Source organism: Amblyomma mixtum, chromosome 2 (genome assembly GCF_055824585.1).
Source record: "Amblyomma mixtum isolate Tamu chromosome 2, ASM5582458v1, whole genome shotgun sequence".
Taxonomy (NCBI): Eukaryota; Metazoa; Arthropoda; class Arachnida; order Ixodida; family Ixodidae; genus Amblyomma; species Amblyomma mixtum.
Window position 1 is genome coordinate 13,323,732 of NC_143013.1, and position 18,123 is coordinate 13,341,854.

Sequence of the window (18,123 nt, forward strand, 5' to 3'; positions counted from 1 at the left end):
CAGCTCCCAGGAAACTGTAGTAGAAAGCAGCCGAAGTGCATAAGGCAACCCTATAGTATCCATAGTATGCCAATTCCAACAGCAGCTGGTTGAGCTCACGGCCACCTAGGTGCACAGTTTTCCGAGTGATGCAAGTTGAGAAGGCACTGACGTGTAAGTTGAATAAGCGCCTGGCCACTAGGGCGTGGAAAGCAATGAGTGAATGCATGAGACAGCATGCTCCGCTACATCTCAAACATTCCTTGATGTCACTGGTCTTGGTGCTAGAGAATGGGGCAAATGGACCTTGCTCATTGCGCCGTTCTTTTTCTGGCTTAACATTATTACACACCCCTCTTTGCACTGAGTCAACCCAGAAGAGGAGATGCAGTTGCGTTTGGGAAACGCCAAGGCTAAAGGTGGCAATAGTAGGACTAAGAACTCGACTCTCCATGGCAACTTGTTTTGAACTGTGCCAACCGTGTCCGACAGTCTCGGGCCTCAGCTGTTCCAAGTTCTACGAGTGTGCGTGACAAACATGGCATCGGCGCTCCAGTTGATTGTGAAGAGGCATACAGACCGATGTGACCATGACATCGGGTATGACTGCTGTCTTCATAACCGTCAAGTCCTGGCTGCGTGTCGAGTTAGCCAGAAGAGATGTACGGTCACATGCACAGCATCTCTTTTGGGAATGCGTGCCACTAAATGTGCATGTACGGTCGCAAACAAGTCTCTGGGCCACGTACTCCACTAACGAAGCCCATAGCTCTATTATTAGCCACCAGCTGGAGGCCACACGTGTGGAGCTGAAAAAACTGAATTTTGAATTTCACCTCCACAAGTGTGGCCTCCATCCACCAGCTAATAATAGAGCTATAGGCTTAGTTGCCGGAGCATGTGGTCCAGAGACCTTTGTCCCCGACTGTACAGGCCTTGCAATCCTGGATGAGGTCGATAAACTGACAAGACACTGGCCAGGAGAGGGCAGCATAGTACATGGGGCTGCAGCTCATGGTGCAGTATGATAAAAAGGCGCTAGGCCCTCCACTGAACTCGTTCAACTAGTCGACATTGCTTTTCAACCCTTATACAATCCCATCTTCCATACCTGTGTAACCCACTCCCAACTCTGAGCCCATTCCTCATTGTAACCTTTCTCATCTCCTTGGCTTTCTGCCTGCCCATTCAGCATCATGCGACAGTATGGAACATCTGCAAAGAATGTACAAGCCTAGTCTGTCTTTTCAGTGGCAATGACCCTGCTTGTCAATCAGCAGCTTTATTTGAAGATGTGGCCTGAGCACTAGTGCATCTCTTATGCAATAGGTGTAATGATCACGTGTAGAAGCAATAAAATTGATATCTGGCTTGATATGTAGAGGAACAAGCCAGGCATGCAAAATGAAAGTGAAAATTTTTTTTAAATTGGATGCCTCCATGTTATGTGGTAGCTCTGGTATAGTTGCAGTGAGTGTGTAGGTTCCTTTAAAGGGGCTCTGAAAGGGGCTGTAATAAAGTTGCGGCATGCCTGGGATGTTTAAGCACCCCGCTTCACGAATATTGTCCAGCAAGAATTTTTTAATGCGCTTTGTAGACGAGTTATTGGTAGTTAAAATTTTAATTTCAGTGTCTTTGTGCCTTTCCCTCTCCTGTCGTCACTTTTTTGCACGCTGGAAGGTCGGCGCTCCTCTGTCGGCCCCACCTGCGGGGGCGGAGCTTCCTGACCCTCATGAGCTACGCGGCTTATTATTGGCCGCGGCCATGGTAGCTGCCTGACCTCCGAAAGAATTTATCCAATAGCCATCTCTCGTCTTGTATACACAGGTGCGAGCAACGAAGGAGGCTGCGAGCACGAAAAAGTCTCCGGGAAGGGCTCGCCAACTTTTGCGCATTATTGTGGGTTCTCTGCTACGTGTAGAAGTGTATTATATGGCTCAGGTGTTCGTGACAGCACAATGCAGTGATTGAGAGCCTCATTAACAAGCATTTGCGTTTTGATGTGCTTGAAATGTACCTATATGCTTAATGACTTAATATGATAGTAATGAGTGGAAAGAAGTATAATTGTGACCTTTAAATTGGTGCTTGCAATGTTGACGCATGAAGATCCAGAAGAGACTGCGTAATTAATCATTGGCAAAGGTGGGAATTTTTTCTGCACTATCTTGGCATGCTCTTAACAAAATATAAAAATTTTCCCTTCACTGGATCATAATTGGTGTGTGAAGTGGGTAATTACTACGTCATTACACGAGCTCTTATGTATGGAAAAGATAATTTGCATTTTTTTCATGCGCTCTATAAATGCTTTGCACCTTCACTTCCCACATAGTAAAAGGAAAGGCAACTGAGAGATGCGTGAATGCATGGAAAGGTGTTTATGCCTGCCTGTCTACATCCAATTAAAAAAATCTAACAGGCCCAATTGGCCGTTCCAATGCATACAAGTTGGTTTCGATTGAAAATTTGAGTTCTAATGGGCTTCAAGCATCCCAAATGGAGCTGGAATCCCAGTGGGGCTCTTCAAGGTTCAACTGGGCCTCCCACTTGGTTTGTAAAATTATAGCTATAGGTCCCAGATGGATTGCCAGATTCCATGTGGAGGCTTCTTTTCGGATGTGTAAATCCAACTGTCTCTTCAGGTGCCAATTATATATGCTCCAATCTCAGATGAGAATTAAACACAGTGGGTCACCACACTGGCTGGCCCATTCGTAGCATTGAACACTTGCCCAATTGGCCACACGCTGGTAGGAAAAGACTCCCAGCCAGTTCTTATGGGTGGAACACATTGAAAAGGTGCCTCCTGGTCCCTAACCAGTCTTCACTCATTTGTTTCCAAATAGATAATTGGAGCATGGCGTGCAACTCTTCAGTTGGAAGCCATGGATTCTTTTAATTTATTGTGTTATTCCAGCAGGAATAACACAATAAATCTGTTTCCAGTACATAGCTGTGAATTATTTATTTAGACTGTCTTACTGGCTCCTGTATGAAGCTTTAAGTGAGAGGGCAAGGGTGGGGGGTTGTACAGCCAAAAAATACATGTGGTGAAGAAAGCAAAAAATATAACATTCAGCATAATGCTTGGTTTGGTTTAGTTTGGTTTATGGGGTTTAACGTCCCAAAGCGACTAAGGCTATGAGAGACGCCGTAGTGGAGGGCTCCGGAAATTTCGACCACCTGGGGTTCTTTGCACAAGGGCTCGCAAAAGACTTTACGATCAGGGATGGAGACTATGGCATCAGTAAGTATTTGACAGGGAAATGGCATGAGGCAATGCAGATGAATCAAAAGCATGTGTGTTGTAAAAAATAAGCTTGAACCTGGATTTATTATGAAGCTCTCTAGACATGCTCTTCGAGGGAAACAGGGATGGTTTGGCAGAATTAACATATTTTTCAAAGCTACATAAGAGGCTAATAGTGTGATAAATTTCAAGAGAACGTGCAGCGGAAATTTTTGTTTGATTTCAGTGATGCTTGCATTTCAGTCATAGTTGCGCAATGCAAAGCCGACGGCCCTGTTCTGAATGGATTCCATCATTGTAACTAAATAACTCTGATGTGAGACCATGCATATACTTGATGACGCGAATTCTGTCTGAGGGCAGGTAAATGTTAGGTATATGGATGCAAGTAGGCAAGTTCCAAAGGTTACAACTAAGATACCCAGGTGTTCACTGTTGTACTTTGGCACAGATGGGTAAGATGCACACAAAGATACCTTCGGCCTCGATACAGCAGCGTTTTTGAAATAGAAGTTGGAGTTGAAATGTTTACATCCCTCCACGAGTTTTTTTTTTTTATTACTGGAATCTGCATATTGCTCTCAGCAAATGCACAAAAGCGAGGTAATTATGTTCTTGTATAAAGATATTAGCAGCTTAGTCTCCTTTATTGTTTCCATTGTTAACACTATCGCCATGGCAATGTTGAATGAGATCACCGCTCGGCGAGCACGAAATCCTCAAGACCATTTACGAGAATAAGTGTCAATTTTGCAACAAATGTCCCAATCTAAAAAACATGGTCTGGGCATGCCGAAAGAACGAATACATCTTCAGAATAGGATACCCAATGCTCATGCAGTGACAGGAGGAGTAGGTCAGCGGTTCGGAGCCCGAAAACCAGCAACGAATTTTCAGTAGGCCACCGCATGTTTGGCGGCCAAGTCCAATTGAGTCATAGACTGAAGGACTCCACCCATAATTAGTGCGTTCTCAATAAAAGTTTCTCTTTTCCTCCTTGTGGCTTTCTGTGCAGTGCATATGCTTGCAGCTGCCAATTGTTTCCAGAGAATCGGAAAGTTTTTAAATGGTTTTCCAGCTGGAACCCTGATTATTTTTACGCTTAACTGTTCCAGGCATTCCAACCGGGGAGTTGAAGCTGCCACAATGCAGAACTAGGAATTTTACATGGTTTATGGGGGTTTAACGTCCCAAATTGACTCGGGAATTTTACAACTTGGATGTCCAACTGAAAGCCAAAGTTTTTTTTTTTGCTGAAACGTCTGGTGAAGTTCACGGCGCGCCACGCCGCACTACATCACACTTCTGATGTCCATGTCGCGCGTACAGAACGAGCCAGAAAAGCAAGCGCTCACGATCGAGTCAACGACACAAATCTGCAAGTTTACTGCGTTCCGAGTCAAACAGCCTTGTCAGCCTCATCAAGGTTTTTCGCCTGACAAACACATCGCGGCGGCGCTGCAGCACCACAGCGGGCAATCTGGAACATCTCTTTCTGCATACTTCCCTTGCTTCCCTCCTGAATCTCGCTTTCCTGGGGATGCAGAACTGTACTGTACTGTCTTTGCCAAAAGTAACCAGGCAACGGAGTTTATTTCTTAGGCACATATGGCATAGTACTTTTTGTAAGCTCTAAATCTGTGTAACATGAGGTGGTGGTGGTAGTGGTGGTGTGACACTTTTATTAAAATAGCTTTTCTGTTAGGCGTTCAATAGGTCCTCGGCCAAGGCGACGAGGGCGCGTTGCAGTTTTAGATCCAGGGAGGCGAGCTAGATGGGCCACAGTGCATGGGTGTGAGGGGAAATGATATGCGGGGGTCTGGAAGGCTGCGTGGCACTGCGTAAGGCAGTGGTCTATGTCTGCCTATGTGTGTAGACAGTTTGGGCACCGAGGTGTGGAAGTGTACCGGTATAGGTAAAGTTTGGCTGGTGTAGGAGATTAAACTGTATTCGGCGAAGAATGCGAGCTTCACGGATCGATAAGGGGTGCGGTGGTGGTAAATCAGCTAAATCCAATTTTTGCTGCGCGTAGTATTCGTCGACAGTGCGTTTGTAAGCCCTGACCGCCTGCTCCGTCGGTGGGCTCGTCCATGAGCTCCCCGACGCCCGGTGTATAGTTTCGCAGGCAAGCTAGCTGGTGAGCCAATTAATGCCATGTGACCAGGGATCCACCGAAGGGTCACCGGTCGTGGGCTTAATGCTACGAGGGCGGCATCTAAGGCCGAACGGGTAGGCTCTTTCGTGGAAGGCACGAGCTGCATGCGAGTCTGTATAGACAACGCATGGGGGGCGGGGGGTAGGGTGGTGTGTGATGGGATCGGAGGGCGAGAGTGGAGGGTGGAGAGGTGTATGGACCGGTTGTGTGAGTGCTGGTTGTAGAGTGGCAAGGGTGGAGGAAGTGTAACGTGAGGAGAACCCTTGTCGATCAAGACTAGAAGCAATTGTGGCCTGCATGGTTACTTTCGGCAAAGGCGACTGCGGCGCCGTTCAGGCACCAGAGAACACGCCCAAGCAGCGCCTACAGAGTTCACCACGCCAACCGTGCTTCTTCCTTCTTCTCAGCACACATTCCAGCTCCTCCTTTCGCACTCCCGCTTCTTCCTCGTCCGCTGTTTATTCCCAAGCTGGGGCGCATATAAACGCACCCATGGCATTTAGATCATTTCCACGCCGGCCGGCAGCGCGTCTACCGAGCGACGTGGAGAGGAAATCGCCGTAACGCATTGGTAATCTGATCTCTGCCGTCATTCAATACCCTTCTATCGAATGCCTGCACATCGCGCTTCCGTCCGCGGCTCGTCAGTTCTTTCAGCGTTCGCCAAAGTTCGCTTCTAGTTCATCCTTCGATTTGGCTTCATGTGCTCATGTCCGGACTATGTTTGCACGGGTCTGCCGAAAACAGGAGCTAAAAGCATGTCATGATCAGTGAAGGCAGACTTCAGAAGATCTCGATGATCGAAGAACAACTTGTACGAACCCATGGTATGACAGAAACCGAAACTGAAAATGAAAGTTTGAAGTGTGTTTCAGCGCTCCACAGCGGCGAGCGGCGAATTCCAATTGGCCAATCGCAAAGCTACGTTCTGGTACGTTGCAGCGGCTGCGCGTTTTGAAGTGATTTCGAACCATATAAAGGAGGCGTTGTTTCGAACGCTTTTCCGTTGGAAACGGCGCTGTAGTGGCTGTGGCGTCTGAAACCGCCGCGCGTCGCAACGAAGTCGCAACAGTGGTTGAGTTGATGAACCTCGTTGAGTAACGTTTCTGGCATTCAGGTCTCGTTGTATTGCTAGTGCGCACTGCGAGTGATAGTTCCAGTCGTGTACTTTGCGTTTGACTCCGGCCCATGGAGACTTGACTCAGGTGAGTACGTTTCTATCTGTCATAGGGTTGTAATTCGAACGCATATGCTAACGGCGTTCCATAAATCAATACACTAACGATGTCATTGTATTTTCTGTACAGTCTTCCTTAGTTTGTGAGCAGCAGTTGAGCTGCTTTGCGGAAAAGAGCTTAGTTGACAGGTTTCCAAAGTGAACGGCTTCAGCATTGTTGACAAACGACCTTTGTGCACTACACTGGTGGTAGAAAACAAAGGCGCTTCAAGCACGCATTAACCGATGAACAGAGCAAGCCGCTGCGAGCGCATGCAAGCACGTAGTTTGAATAAAGTGTGCCTTTAACTGAAAACAAACAGGACAGACAATGCTTGTACCTCAGTTAACCAGCTAGCCCGCCAGTAAGTGTTAGTTGAGTAATTCATGAGGCCACCAATTAGCAGTGCGACATGTGAGAAAGTATGAAACTTTCCGTGCTTACGGTGCCATCATTGCTAATAGCTTGAGGTCTGGGAAGCGCCAATCGGTTCAGTGGCATTACACGTTCGTATAATGGCAATGGTAATTTCGAGTTTTTGAACCAAAATGTTGATATTTCATTCCCATTTGCGGGGTGTGGACTTGGTATATGCGTGCGTACATTTGCTTGAGACAATTACAATCTTGACGACTATTCATAGCCCACAAGTTCTGTGGTTCAGTACCTTGCTGATGTGCGCTGTTTAGCTTAATTATCGGAGTGGGCATACTTTGTGTTCGTTGCTCGCCCTTGTGCACTCGTTTTGACTTGGTGTTACGGATCAGACTTTCTTGGTGTGAGACTGCTAGATGGTTACGATATGCTTAGCGCTCTCAACAGAGCTCGAATTTCAGTATTCCAAAGTTCGGGTGACTCGGTGGCTTTAACGTAAGAAGTTGGGCTAATTGGAACGCATTCATGGTTAACGAGCGCAAAAAGACGAAGAAGTGTTGTCGTCGTCTTCTCTTCGTCTTTTTGCGCTCGTTAACCATGAATCAGTGACTTTCTGCTACTAGCGCTAGGCCGCTTGTTCGGCCTCGGCGGGCGCGTTTTGATGGAGGCGAAATGTAAAAATGCACCTGTGCTGACGTTTTTGTGCGCAATGAGGAACTCGAAATGGTCAAAATTTCTCTGGAGCCTTACACCATGGCGCGCCACATAGCTGCTTTCGTGAGATCTGGTCTTCATGATAAAAATACGGAAACGCTTAATTATCATTATGCGGTCATTAGGTGCTCTCGTTGTGGAGAGGGAGTGTGTGGGAGGAGCGAAGGAGAGGGTACCCTCTGTCAGATGGCAGGTCGTGTCAAGTGTACACAACACTCTATCCCCTTCTAGCCACCATATCAAGGGTGGTGGTGGTGCTGGTGAAAACTTTTTAATAAACAAAAGGAGAGTTTGCAGACCAAAAATGGCCCTTTACATAGGTGGAGTCCTTAGTCCGGGACCCTGCTGGTCAAGGCCGCTACTCGCGCCCGTTGGACTAGAGCCCTTTGAGACTCCAGCCCCGAGCAGTTGAGCAGGGCTGCCTCCCATGCCTCTCGGGAAGGGGAAGGATTGGGGGGGAAGGGAAGGATTCTTTTGACAGGCCCAAACCATGTGGAAGGTATCGGATACTTCCCCACAGTCAATTTTGGGGTCGAAATGTTTCACTATTGCAGGACACAACAGAGTGTTGGTCTGCAAGCGCCTCAGAGTTCGCTCATCAGCTTTACGTCGGCCCTTAGCCGGGACCGGAAAAGCCGATGGCGTTCGCAATAGTAGTCCAGAATTTCTCTGAACCGCAGAAGCGGTTGCACAATCTCAGAGCCGGAAGAGCTTGGATGAGGTGCCCGGTAGGTAAGCGCTCGGGCAGCCGCGTCCGCAGCCTCATTTCCTCTAACGCCCTGATGGCCCGGAGTCCAAACTATGCGTTTGGGCGAAGGGTCCGATTCCCTCACTGCGCGCTTTAATATACTGTAGGCTAAAGGTGAAATCAGTACGAGGGAGAGGAGGAGGGGCTCCCTCTCTCCCTCTGCCAGGCAGCAGGTCGTGGCAAATGTGCACAACAGGACGCTGCCAAACACTTTTTCGTCACAGTTGGCCTTTTAATGCTAACACACTAAAAAAAAATCTTCTGTTTAGTGTTTTCTGCCACATGACAAGAGCCTGTGGAAGGTTTGAAAGAACATTTCATAGCCATGTTCACTTGTCAGGTTGCGCCTGTTACGAAGTGCACCAGTCGTGGCTGTTGTGGCTGGTGGCATGACCAGCCAGTTATCATGCTGAGGGGATAAAGTGGGACTTGACATGTTAGCACATTGAAGAGGAACTGATGTGTTGCTGGCCTGCAAAACTGGAATCTGCTGTTGATTTTCCAGGGCAAAAGACATACACAGCAGTTCGGAAGAGATGTGCTGTCATGATCACGATATTATGGGATGTGGGAACACTTGGCAAAACTGCAGTTCTGCACCACCTAACGGCGCATGGCTGCTTGTTCTTCCTTCGCAGCTGCTGCAGTGGCTTCGTGGTTATGCTACTTGGTTGCTGACCCGAAAGACGCGGGTTCGAATTTTGATGGAGGTGAAATTCTAGAGGCCTGTGTACTGTGCAATGTCAGTGCACGTTACAAGAACCCCAGGTGGTCGAAATTTCCGGAGCCCTTTACTACGGCATCCCTCATAGCCTGAGTCGCTTTGGGACGTTAAACCCCAATAAACCAAACCAAACCAATCTTCCTTCGCAGGCATGTCTGTAGCCTCACTGCTACCTTATGCACGCGAACATAGTCCAGAACCGGCACCAGGTGCTGCTTTGATATCCGGCTAGCGTCTTCAGATCTCGTACAGAAGGGATCGCCGTGGATGGCAATTTTGTGGGACTAGACTACCAAAACATCCACAACTTGTTTGTGGCTTTAGCAGCCTGCTTGTTTGCCTGTATTTTTTTATTTCAGTGAAAGTGCCGATTGACATATGCATATTGCATTGCACTCTGCTTGCGCCGTTGGCTCTTCTCTGCCTTTATGTCGGGTGCAAGCTATTTCTGTAGGTTCTCGGTCTCGATGTGTCTGGTATACTCCGGTTGACGCTAGAACAGCAGCAGCCAGTGAGTGCCATAGGCGCCAAGTTCACGGGCCATTAGCTTTGCTGAGTGTTGTGCTCGCGCACACATCTGATGGAATTGTTGCCGAACATTGTGGTTTTTCTTTTTCTTTCACTTGCAAAATAAATCACACATTTCTTTTTCGTCAATGTTGAGTGTAACCGCATATTTTGCAAAGGGCTTGGTATCAGAAACAGTCTTTGTGGCCAGTAGCAGTTGGCCATCCTTACATTCGGAGCCTTGTGGCCTGTTTGTTCTGCACGCTTGCATTGAAAATTGATTGTTGCGCCGGCGAGGAGCACAAGAATAAACATCGAAAACATAATTGCACGCCCCCTCTCCTTTACTAAAAGTTGCTGCTTCGTGAAAGGTGATGTGATCTGCTTCATCCATCAGCTACTTGAGCATTGAAGCTGTAGCTGGCGCCATTTCCGCTCTACGTATGGCGCGTTTAAGGCAGGAGTGACGGTACAGAGGTGCCTGTGAGGGGCAAAGGCGAACGAGCGGGCATGGGCTGTTAGGTGTCACAGAATGCAGTTTTGGCACGCTTCAGGCTCCTCCTCTCGAGCCCCCCCCCCCCTTTTCTTTGCATTGCAATGAAACCTACTTTTCTCAAGTTAAGAGCCGGTTTAATCATTCTCGTGTTCCCTCCAAGTATGATGCATACTGTACATTTGAAGCATTATTGTAACCCACAGTGGTGGCTCAGTGGCTATGGCATTTGGTGGCCGAGCACGAGGTTGCAGGATGTGCTGGGTGCATTTTGGTGGAGGCAAGGTACAAAAATGGCTGTATCTGTGGTGGCAGAGCATGTTAAAATTTGCCTCAGGTGGTCAAAACAATCTGGAGCCATCCACTGCAGTGCCTCTTTCTCTCTGACTTTCATTCCTTCCTTCATTCCTTCCTTCACGTGCTCTGTGTTCACTATTGTTTGTTTTTTTGTTCATATTCCTGTCATATCGCAATGTGTGATCTTTGCCTTCAGCAAATAGTTTTTAGCACCTCTTGTTAGGTGCTGCTATAATGTCGGAAGAAAAAAAAGGAGGGGGAAGTAGCACGCACACACTCACAAAAAAAAACACACACACAAGGGTGATGCTGGGACAGATTTTTGCATTTTAATTCTTCTTGTGGAACAGCTTATCGTTTTGTGCCGAGTGGAGCTTCAGCGGAATCTCTGTGACCAGTTCTTCAAGCATATTGCTTTGTTGGATGACAGAATTTATTCGTCATTTGTTGACATGTCCTGCAGGCCGGAGGAGACATGAGCTGGGCAGAGGGAGCCTGGAAAGATGGGCTCACGCCAGTTGTGCTTCGCAAGGTCGAGGCCTTCGAGCAGCAGGTCACTCGGCTGCAGAAGGACTGCCAGCAGAAGCAGACCCAGATTGACTACCTGCAGCAGCAGCTTGACAAAGAAAAGCGCAAGGTACGCTTCCCATAGATGGCTTACAGGTGTGATGTCAAGGGCACCTTGTTGGAGCACTGCACTTGGCTTCTGCATTGGTGCATGAAGCATTTCGCAATAGGGGGATTAGAAAGCTTGCAGGTCTTCACTGCACCCTTGGTCGCCAACATGATGGCCGCTGTGACGTACATCATTCTACGAGGAGCAGACAGGAGAGGGAGAAATACTCCCCACTGTTACCATCCTCCTCTAGGCTGTTAATTCGGCATGTGGAGCAATGTCTGGCTGCTTAGCGGCCAGACAAGTGCATGATTGCATTGGGATAACAAAAGTTGCAATGTCCTCTGACCAACACTACTTTATCTTGGGCTGCAGCAATAGTCAATGAAAACGGAAAAAAACTGCCACCAATTTGTATGCTCAGCATGCTAGGTCGAGGTTTGTGTTTTTGTTTCACCTCTTTCCTGCCGACCCCGAATTACGTCGGCTGTGGACGTCATTGGTGATTAGGAAAGACTTCGTGTGAGCAAGAAACTTTCATGTATGTTCAGTGCACTTCGTGGGTGGTATGCGGGCTGAAAGAAACCCACTGCGTATGCTTAATGGGGTGCATGAACGAAGCAGAGTGCCTGGGTGATCCAGTGACTCTGTGTTTTATTTTAGGAATGTAGGCTTTTAGATGCCTTGGGCAAAGTTGTTTTAACTGACTAGTACAAGATGTAGGCACTTGTCATATATGGCGGCAACTTCATGTCATCAGCAAAAATTTCTACAGAAATCTGGTGCATTTATGCATTGGCACCTGGAAGAAACGCTGGCAGAGACTTAGGACTGCTTACATATGAAATGGCGCAAGCCCCAACTGCTCAATTCGTGAACGTAGTCGCTGTACGCTGTGGCATGATGTAACCTGATGCCACGCAGCTGGCAATTCTACCTCTGCATGGCTTTACATATCTGCCGCGGAGCTTGATGTTGCGAAATGAGCCTGGAGTGTACAAGTTTAGAAGACAGAAGTGTTGAGATATCTTGTTTGCGCATGGATTTGTGGCTGAAATTTATACTTTCTGTGGAAGGAAAAAGCACCTTGAAATTGGAATTCATTGCTGCGTTAATGCGGTACTTGGGACTTAAATGAAAATTTTTATTAACGAAGTCGCAATTACGAAATCAATTGAGACCATGCATTTTTGTGTGCCGGTTCCAATATAGCATTTAATTTCATGCAGAACAAGTCTTTTTGCACTCTCATCATAAGATACACAAGTTTTTGGTGGAAAGCTTCTAAGGAATTCCGCTGCAAGGAACTTGCTAAAATGCATGCCATGCTAAGAAGTACTTGAAGCTGGGCTTGTTGGTGCATATTCGTGAAAGACATGAGAGCGCAAAACGGGGACACGGACGAGGAAGGGAACAGGACGAGCGCTGCACTTTCAACAGGATTTATTCAAAGAACGCTTATATAGCCTTTGCTCTTATCCATGCTCTTGATCGCAGACAATCGCCTCTCACAGATAGGCATTAAGAAACAGCATTTCACTGTGGCGAAGAACAACTGACGTGTCACTAATACAACTATCACTTCGCTTCTATCACCACTGCCAAGCCTGCTCGAAAGAGAAGCGTGTAGCCTGCAAGCCTCGACTATATGATTGCGAAGTGCTATTGAAAAGCCGAGATAGGACTGAACGTGAGCTTGTGGAAGCCTTCTATATCAAGAAGCGAGGTGATAGTTGTATTAGTGACACGTCAGTTGTTCTTCGCCACAGTGAAATGCTGTTTCTTGATGCGTATCTGTGAGAGGCGATTGTCTGCGATCAAGAGCATGGATAAGGGCAAAGGCAATTTAAACGTTCTTCCCTGAATAAATCCTGTTGAAAGTGCAGCGCTCGTCCTGTTCCCTTCCTCGTCCGTGTCCCCGTTTTGCGCTCTCATGTCTTTCACGTGCATGCCATGGCTTTTTTATTGGCGTCAAAAAATTCAATAATGGTAAACTCATCCTGACTGTCATAAAACTTGAGTCGTAAGGTTTTGAAATCACTACTTCAGAAAGGGTAAGAGCAGTTTCTATTCCTTTTTCTGAAGTGGCAGCCCTAGCCTGGTTCTGATGCCTAGTCTTCCTAGGAGGCGTGAAGAGGCACTGTAAACTGTTTCAGAATGAGGAGGAGAAGGGAGCCAGCGGTGGGCTCATGCGAGACATGCGCGCCCTGGAAAGTGAGCTGGCTGAGCTGACCGCCAAGCACAGCAAGCTGCAGCAGGAGCTGGCAACAAAGGAGGCACAGCTCCGGCAGCTGGATGGCCAGCCGAAGGCGTCCACCAGCCAGACACACTTGGAAACCGCCTTTCCGAGCACCCCCGTTGGTCGAAGCAGGTTTCAGGTGGGACATTGCCAGATGGCGCTTGCAAAAAGAGGTGGAGAGAAGGTCATCTAAGCCCTGCTTGTGAATGTTCTTTGCAAAATAGCTTTTTGTTTTTTTTTGTAGCGCGAGCTGTATGCATGGCTCCTGGCAGTAATGCATCTCAAGTGCTGCAAATTTGTCGCATTTAAAGGGGCTGCGAAACACTGCATGGGTGGGATACCGGCTATACTTCAGGTGGATTCTTTGTCGCACAGATGCTGACCTAAAAAGAATTACAGGAATCGATGCACAGGAACGGGAGCTATTCAATGAAGAAATTTCAAAATACAAGCAAACAAAACGCTGCCCTCAACTTGATTTTGAAGGGGCTTCCCACTCCTGTTTTGCTCTCCCAATGACAGCACCTGGCGCAACCAATCAAAACAGCCAGCCAGAGCACGTCGCGGAAGTTTTCACTCCATGGTTGCCTGCTCTCTAACTCGTTCTTGCTGAGACTGACAGCGTCGTTTCCATGCCAGAGCCCCTGGTGGTGTATTTTTATTTTACTTGCTTTGCAGGGCTTTTATCTAAAACAAACAAGTTGCTTTTGTTGATCTAATATAAAATGCAGACAGGTAACAAAATGTTTCTCTATTTATTCACACAATTTGCAGTATATTTACTGTTTGTACAATCACCAAGCTCGCGCCAGGTGATATCATATCCGCTGCTGAAACCCGCCACTGTGTGGGGACGCCATCAGAGCCATGAATTTATTTTTGGGAGGACATTAAAATATTAGAAAATGGAATGTATGCGGTATTACCGAGGCTAATAGCACCATTATAACTCACTGTATGCGATCAGCAGGCAAAATAGTCAACTAAGATAGTGTTTCTGGGCCTCTTTAAGGGTCAGCCCTGGCGGTTCTTCGAACATTTTGAGTTGATGATTTTATTCTATTCCTCAGGGTCCAGTCTCTCTGCAACAAAAAAAAAAAGTTTTTCAAGTTAGGGAGCAGAGCAGCGAAACACTGATACTGAAACTGCGCTGCTTGACATGATGACCATGAAGTCACGAGCGTTATTGGCAAAACTCTCATGCACATATGTAATGGTAAAACTAGTGGTCGTAATTATTGACTTTGGTCGTGAACTAACTCGGAGATGGCTGAAAACAAGCTTGACATTTCTGCAAAATTGGAACGGCAATTAGTGCGTATGTACAGCATTGCCTGGCAAAACCACCCAGAGTGAGGTGACTGCAGAGCGGGATGATGAAGTGGATTTGTGCAGAAATCAAGTCCTGCGTGACCGCTTAACTTGTCAAGAATGAGTTGGACAGAGTAGAGCCTGCGGGAACTGTTTTCTTAAAATAACACGAGCCCCAAAAAATCTGCACTGGCAGGTGGCTGTTTCAAGCGCAGCCAACCAGTGGGGTTTGAGAGACCCGGGTTGCTCTTCCTGAGCAGTGTGAGAAAGAAGAGCTCCTGAAAGCCTCATTTTTGCACGTGTAGTTCTTCAGCAGGCTTTCCATTTTGCATGTAGGCCCGCTGTTGTCCAAATCATTTTATTCTTAGTCATTTTTGTTTTTGCTGAGTCATTCTTTCTCTAGTGTCTCCCTTCTTTCCCCTACAAATGGAGGGGGGAAGAGGTGCAGGAGGTAGAAGGGGACTGTTGACATGTGGTAGTGGAGAGGGGCAATTCCTTGGAACACGACCTAGCAGGTGGAGGCTTTACACATATGCCGCCACCGCCGCCGGGCAGTTTTCATCCTTGTGGCCCTCCTAATGCTATCGAATTAACCCTAATTAAATTATGATATAATCTTGTTCACTTGTAGATCACGATAACATTTATTTTGTAGTCAGTAGTTTGTGCAACAGTCGTGAACCAACTAGCCCAGCAATTTACGCTCCTGAGTTATGGTCCATTTGTTAGTGCTGTATGTGCAATCATCACTGACAGATTTTTGGCGTGCATTTTTCATTTTGAACAGCGGTGTGGCTACGGGGACACTCCGGCAACCCCTGGCTATCGGGAACTCCAGAACAAGGTTGCCGAACTGGAGGCAAAGCTCAGAGGTGGGTGACTAGCTTAGGGTGGGAAGCGGAAACTTTTTGTTTGCTCAAACGCTGGTGGCGGGGCGACCTGGTGTCATTTTGATGCAAAGTTGTAATGCCTAGGCTAGAGCAGTGGCATGCGTGAGGCCATTTCAGAAGTTCCTCGTGGTCACTGTAGGAAAGGCTAGTTCTGGAGGTCGTTTGACTTACTGTGTGCCTGGCACATTTGCAGAGAGGCACGATGTCAGCCAGCCAAGTTCTATGCCGAGCACCCCCATGCGGGCACAGTCTCTGGACCGCAGCAACCACGAGATGGACCGGATGAGAAATGACAATGTCCAGCTGCGTGGTCAGGTGGGTGGCACTTTCCTGATAATTGAAAAGAAAAAAAATAAATTGTTGTTATACTATGATCACATGTTACGAATAGTGCATGGTAATAGCATGGTGCTCTCATGCAGTGGCCAAAGAAGCTGATTTGTTCATGTCGCCATGGGTTCGAAACCAAGTCATGGCAATATTTATTTTATTTCGGCATGAGCTGTTGCTGTGCTAGCTTTGGCCAAGGCAACCCTCCCACTGGCTACATGTGGCGCGACGCTCCTCTGAATTTACCTGAGCTTCTCCTCATTGGCTACAACTTGCACAACGCTCCTCCAAACTAACCTGAACTTACCCGAGTTGCTTCGAGGCTTCATACAAGGTCCTTGGTTAGGATCGCATGAAGTAGTGTGCTTGCACTAAAATCATCGTTAGCAGTGTGATTGATGACGTGGCAGCATTGGGCCAATCGCAGATGCAGAATAGAGAGAAGATGGAGACAAAAGTGTGAAAGCGAGAAGGACAGCGGCAACATGAAAGAATGGCACTCTTTTTCTCTGTAGAATAGCAGACCCTGGCACAGATGTAGGCCTGTGTTTTTTCTCGTTACTGTAGCGTCAGTTCCTGTACACGGCCCACTGCACGTTTGCATACTTGGTGTGGATTATCTCATCTTTTGCCCCTCCTCGCCACTGGCTGACAGGTTCAGGAACTGGAGCAGCGTGCTCAGAAGCTGAACAAGCAGATGGAGTGCCAGGCACACAACAGTGAAGCCGCACGGAAGGCTCTGGAGCAACGGTGCCGCGACAAGGAAGCCGAGCTCAAGGAAGAACTGCGGCTGCAAATTCAGGGTCAGTGTAGCGGCAGGTGTATTCTGACGCAGAACCAGCAACGGGCTGGTTCTGCAGTGTAGCAGGTGGCAATAGGACTGGTCCGTGCACAGTGACTCTTGACGCTGGCACTAGACCTGGCTGCACTGCGCGCAGGACTCTGCGTGCAGAAGTGCGCTCGGCCATGGACATTTTGTAGCATTATTATGTTCATCCACAGCCACCTCGGGTGTTCTACTGTGCCCTTTTATTATTTTATGCCGCCGCGGTGGCTCAGTGGTTATGGTGCTCGGCTGCTGACCCAAAAGACGCGGGTTCGAACCCGGCCGTGGCGGTTGAATTTCTTTGGAGGAGAAATTCTAGAGGCCCGTGTACTGTGCGATGTCAGTGCACGTTAAAGAACCCCAGGTGGTCGAAATTTCCGGAGCCCTCCACTACGGCGTCTCTCATAGCCTTAGTCGCTTTGGGACGTTAAACCCCATAAACCAAACCAAACCTTTTATTATTTTATCTGATGTGTGCCAGTTTAAGGTGGTATATTGTATTGTAGCAATTGTATTGTAGCAATTGTATTGTAGCAATTCTTTAGCTCTTCAAGTTAACTGCTTTGTCTAAATCCACTCCTTGCTCCCAGCTGCCTGGAACCTCATCTATTTCTTATGCTTCACCGTGAGACTTGGAATTTTGGTTTAAATTTGTACTCTGCCATGTATGTATCTATGTGAATGTGCCGTATAAATATTTTGCATATTTTTGAAGGCATTGAGACCTGTAGCACAGAGTGTGTGGAGAAAGGTCATAAAGAGCCGCTGGGCTTACAGCTGCGAAGTTTTGGTACGTCCGCGGGTATGCCCATGCCGGAGAAATAAATTTTTATTAATGCAGACAAATCTAACTTATGCTTAGGTGTGAGAACGTTATGCTTATTCAGTTAATTTGCGAAATAATTCAACTTGGGGTTAGCCCATTGGATTTGCTCAGGGACGCTCGCAGATAAGTAGTGGAGAATGTCGACTAGTCAGCTTTCGAGGCATGTTTTTGGAAATAACTGTGTTCTGTGCAATGTCCCACCCACCCACACACACTTCCAGAGAGCGACCAGCTGCGGAAGGAGCTGAACACCACCCAAGCCCGTCTCCAGCAAGAGCTGACTGCTGCCACCAAGTCCCTCGATGCCACCAAGGCCCAGCTTGAACGCAGTGAGGCGAAGCTGTCGTGAGTGCCCCTCTGCATTTCACATTGAAGTGAACGTCGTGCGGCAGATAGCACTCGACCGAACTTTGTAGGCTGCTCCCCTTTGCTCCGTTTTTTCCTTTAATCTTGAGAACAGTTGCCTTTGCTTAGGTTATTGGTAATATCTCTGCTCCTGATGTCTCAGGTGATGTAGTCCATTTTATTACGACGGCCATGTGGGAAGGAAGGGTAGCTGAGAGCACTGTCTTCACAAGCTAACCTTCTACAGCAAGGATTCCCAATCTCTTAAGCCTCGGTGA

The 18,123-nt window shown here is 47.5% G+C and overlaps 1 protein-coding gene across 6 annotated transcripts in view; it reads left to right on the plus strand.

Moving 5' to 3' along the window:
* Positions 1-6,347: 6,347 nt before the first annotated feature.
* LOC149358468 (uncharacterized) overlaps positions 6,348-18,123 on the plus strand; it is a 54,018-nt gene continuing 42,242 nt past the window's right edge. For 5 of the 6 annotated variants that reach the window (XM_089570535.1, XM_089570536.1, XM_089570537.1 and 2 more), the window contains exons 1-7: positions 6,348-6,592; positions 10,926-11,099; positions 13,235-13,456; positions 15,416-15,500; positions 15,712-15,833; positions 16,504-16,651; positions 17,722-17,845. In XM_089570535.1, coding sequence (XP_089426661.1) covers positions 10,938-11,099; positions 13,235-13,456; positions 15,416-15,500; positions 15,712-15,833; positions 16,504-16,651; positions 17,722-17,845 — 863 coding nt within the window. In that variant the 5' untranslated portion in view covers positions 6,348-6,592; positions 10,926-10,937. The remainder of the gene's footprint in view (positions 6,593-10,925; positions 11,100-13,234; positions 13,457-15,415; positions 15,501-15,711; positions 15,834-16,503; positions 16,652-17,721; positions 17,846-18,123) is intronic. The other variant, XM_089570540.1, reaches the window with a different exon arrangement.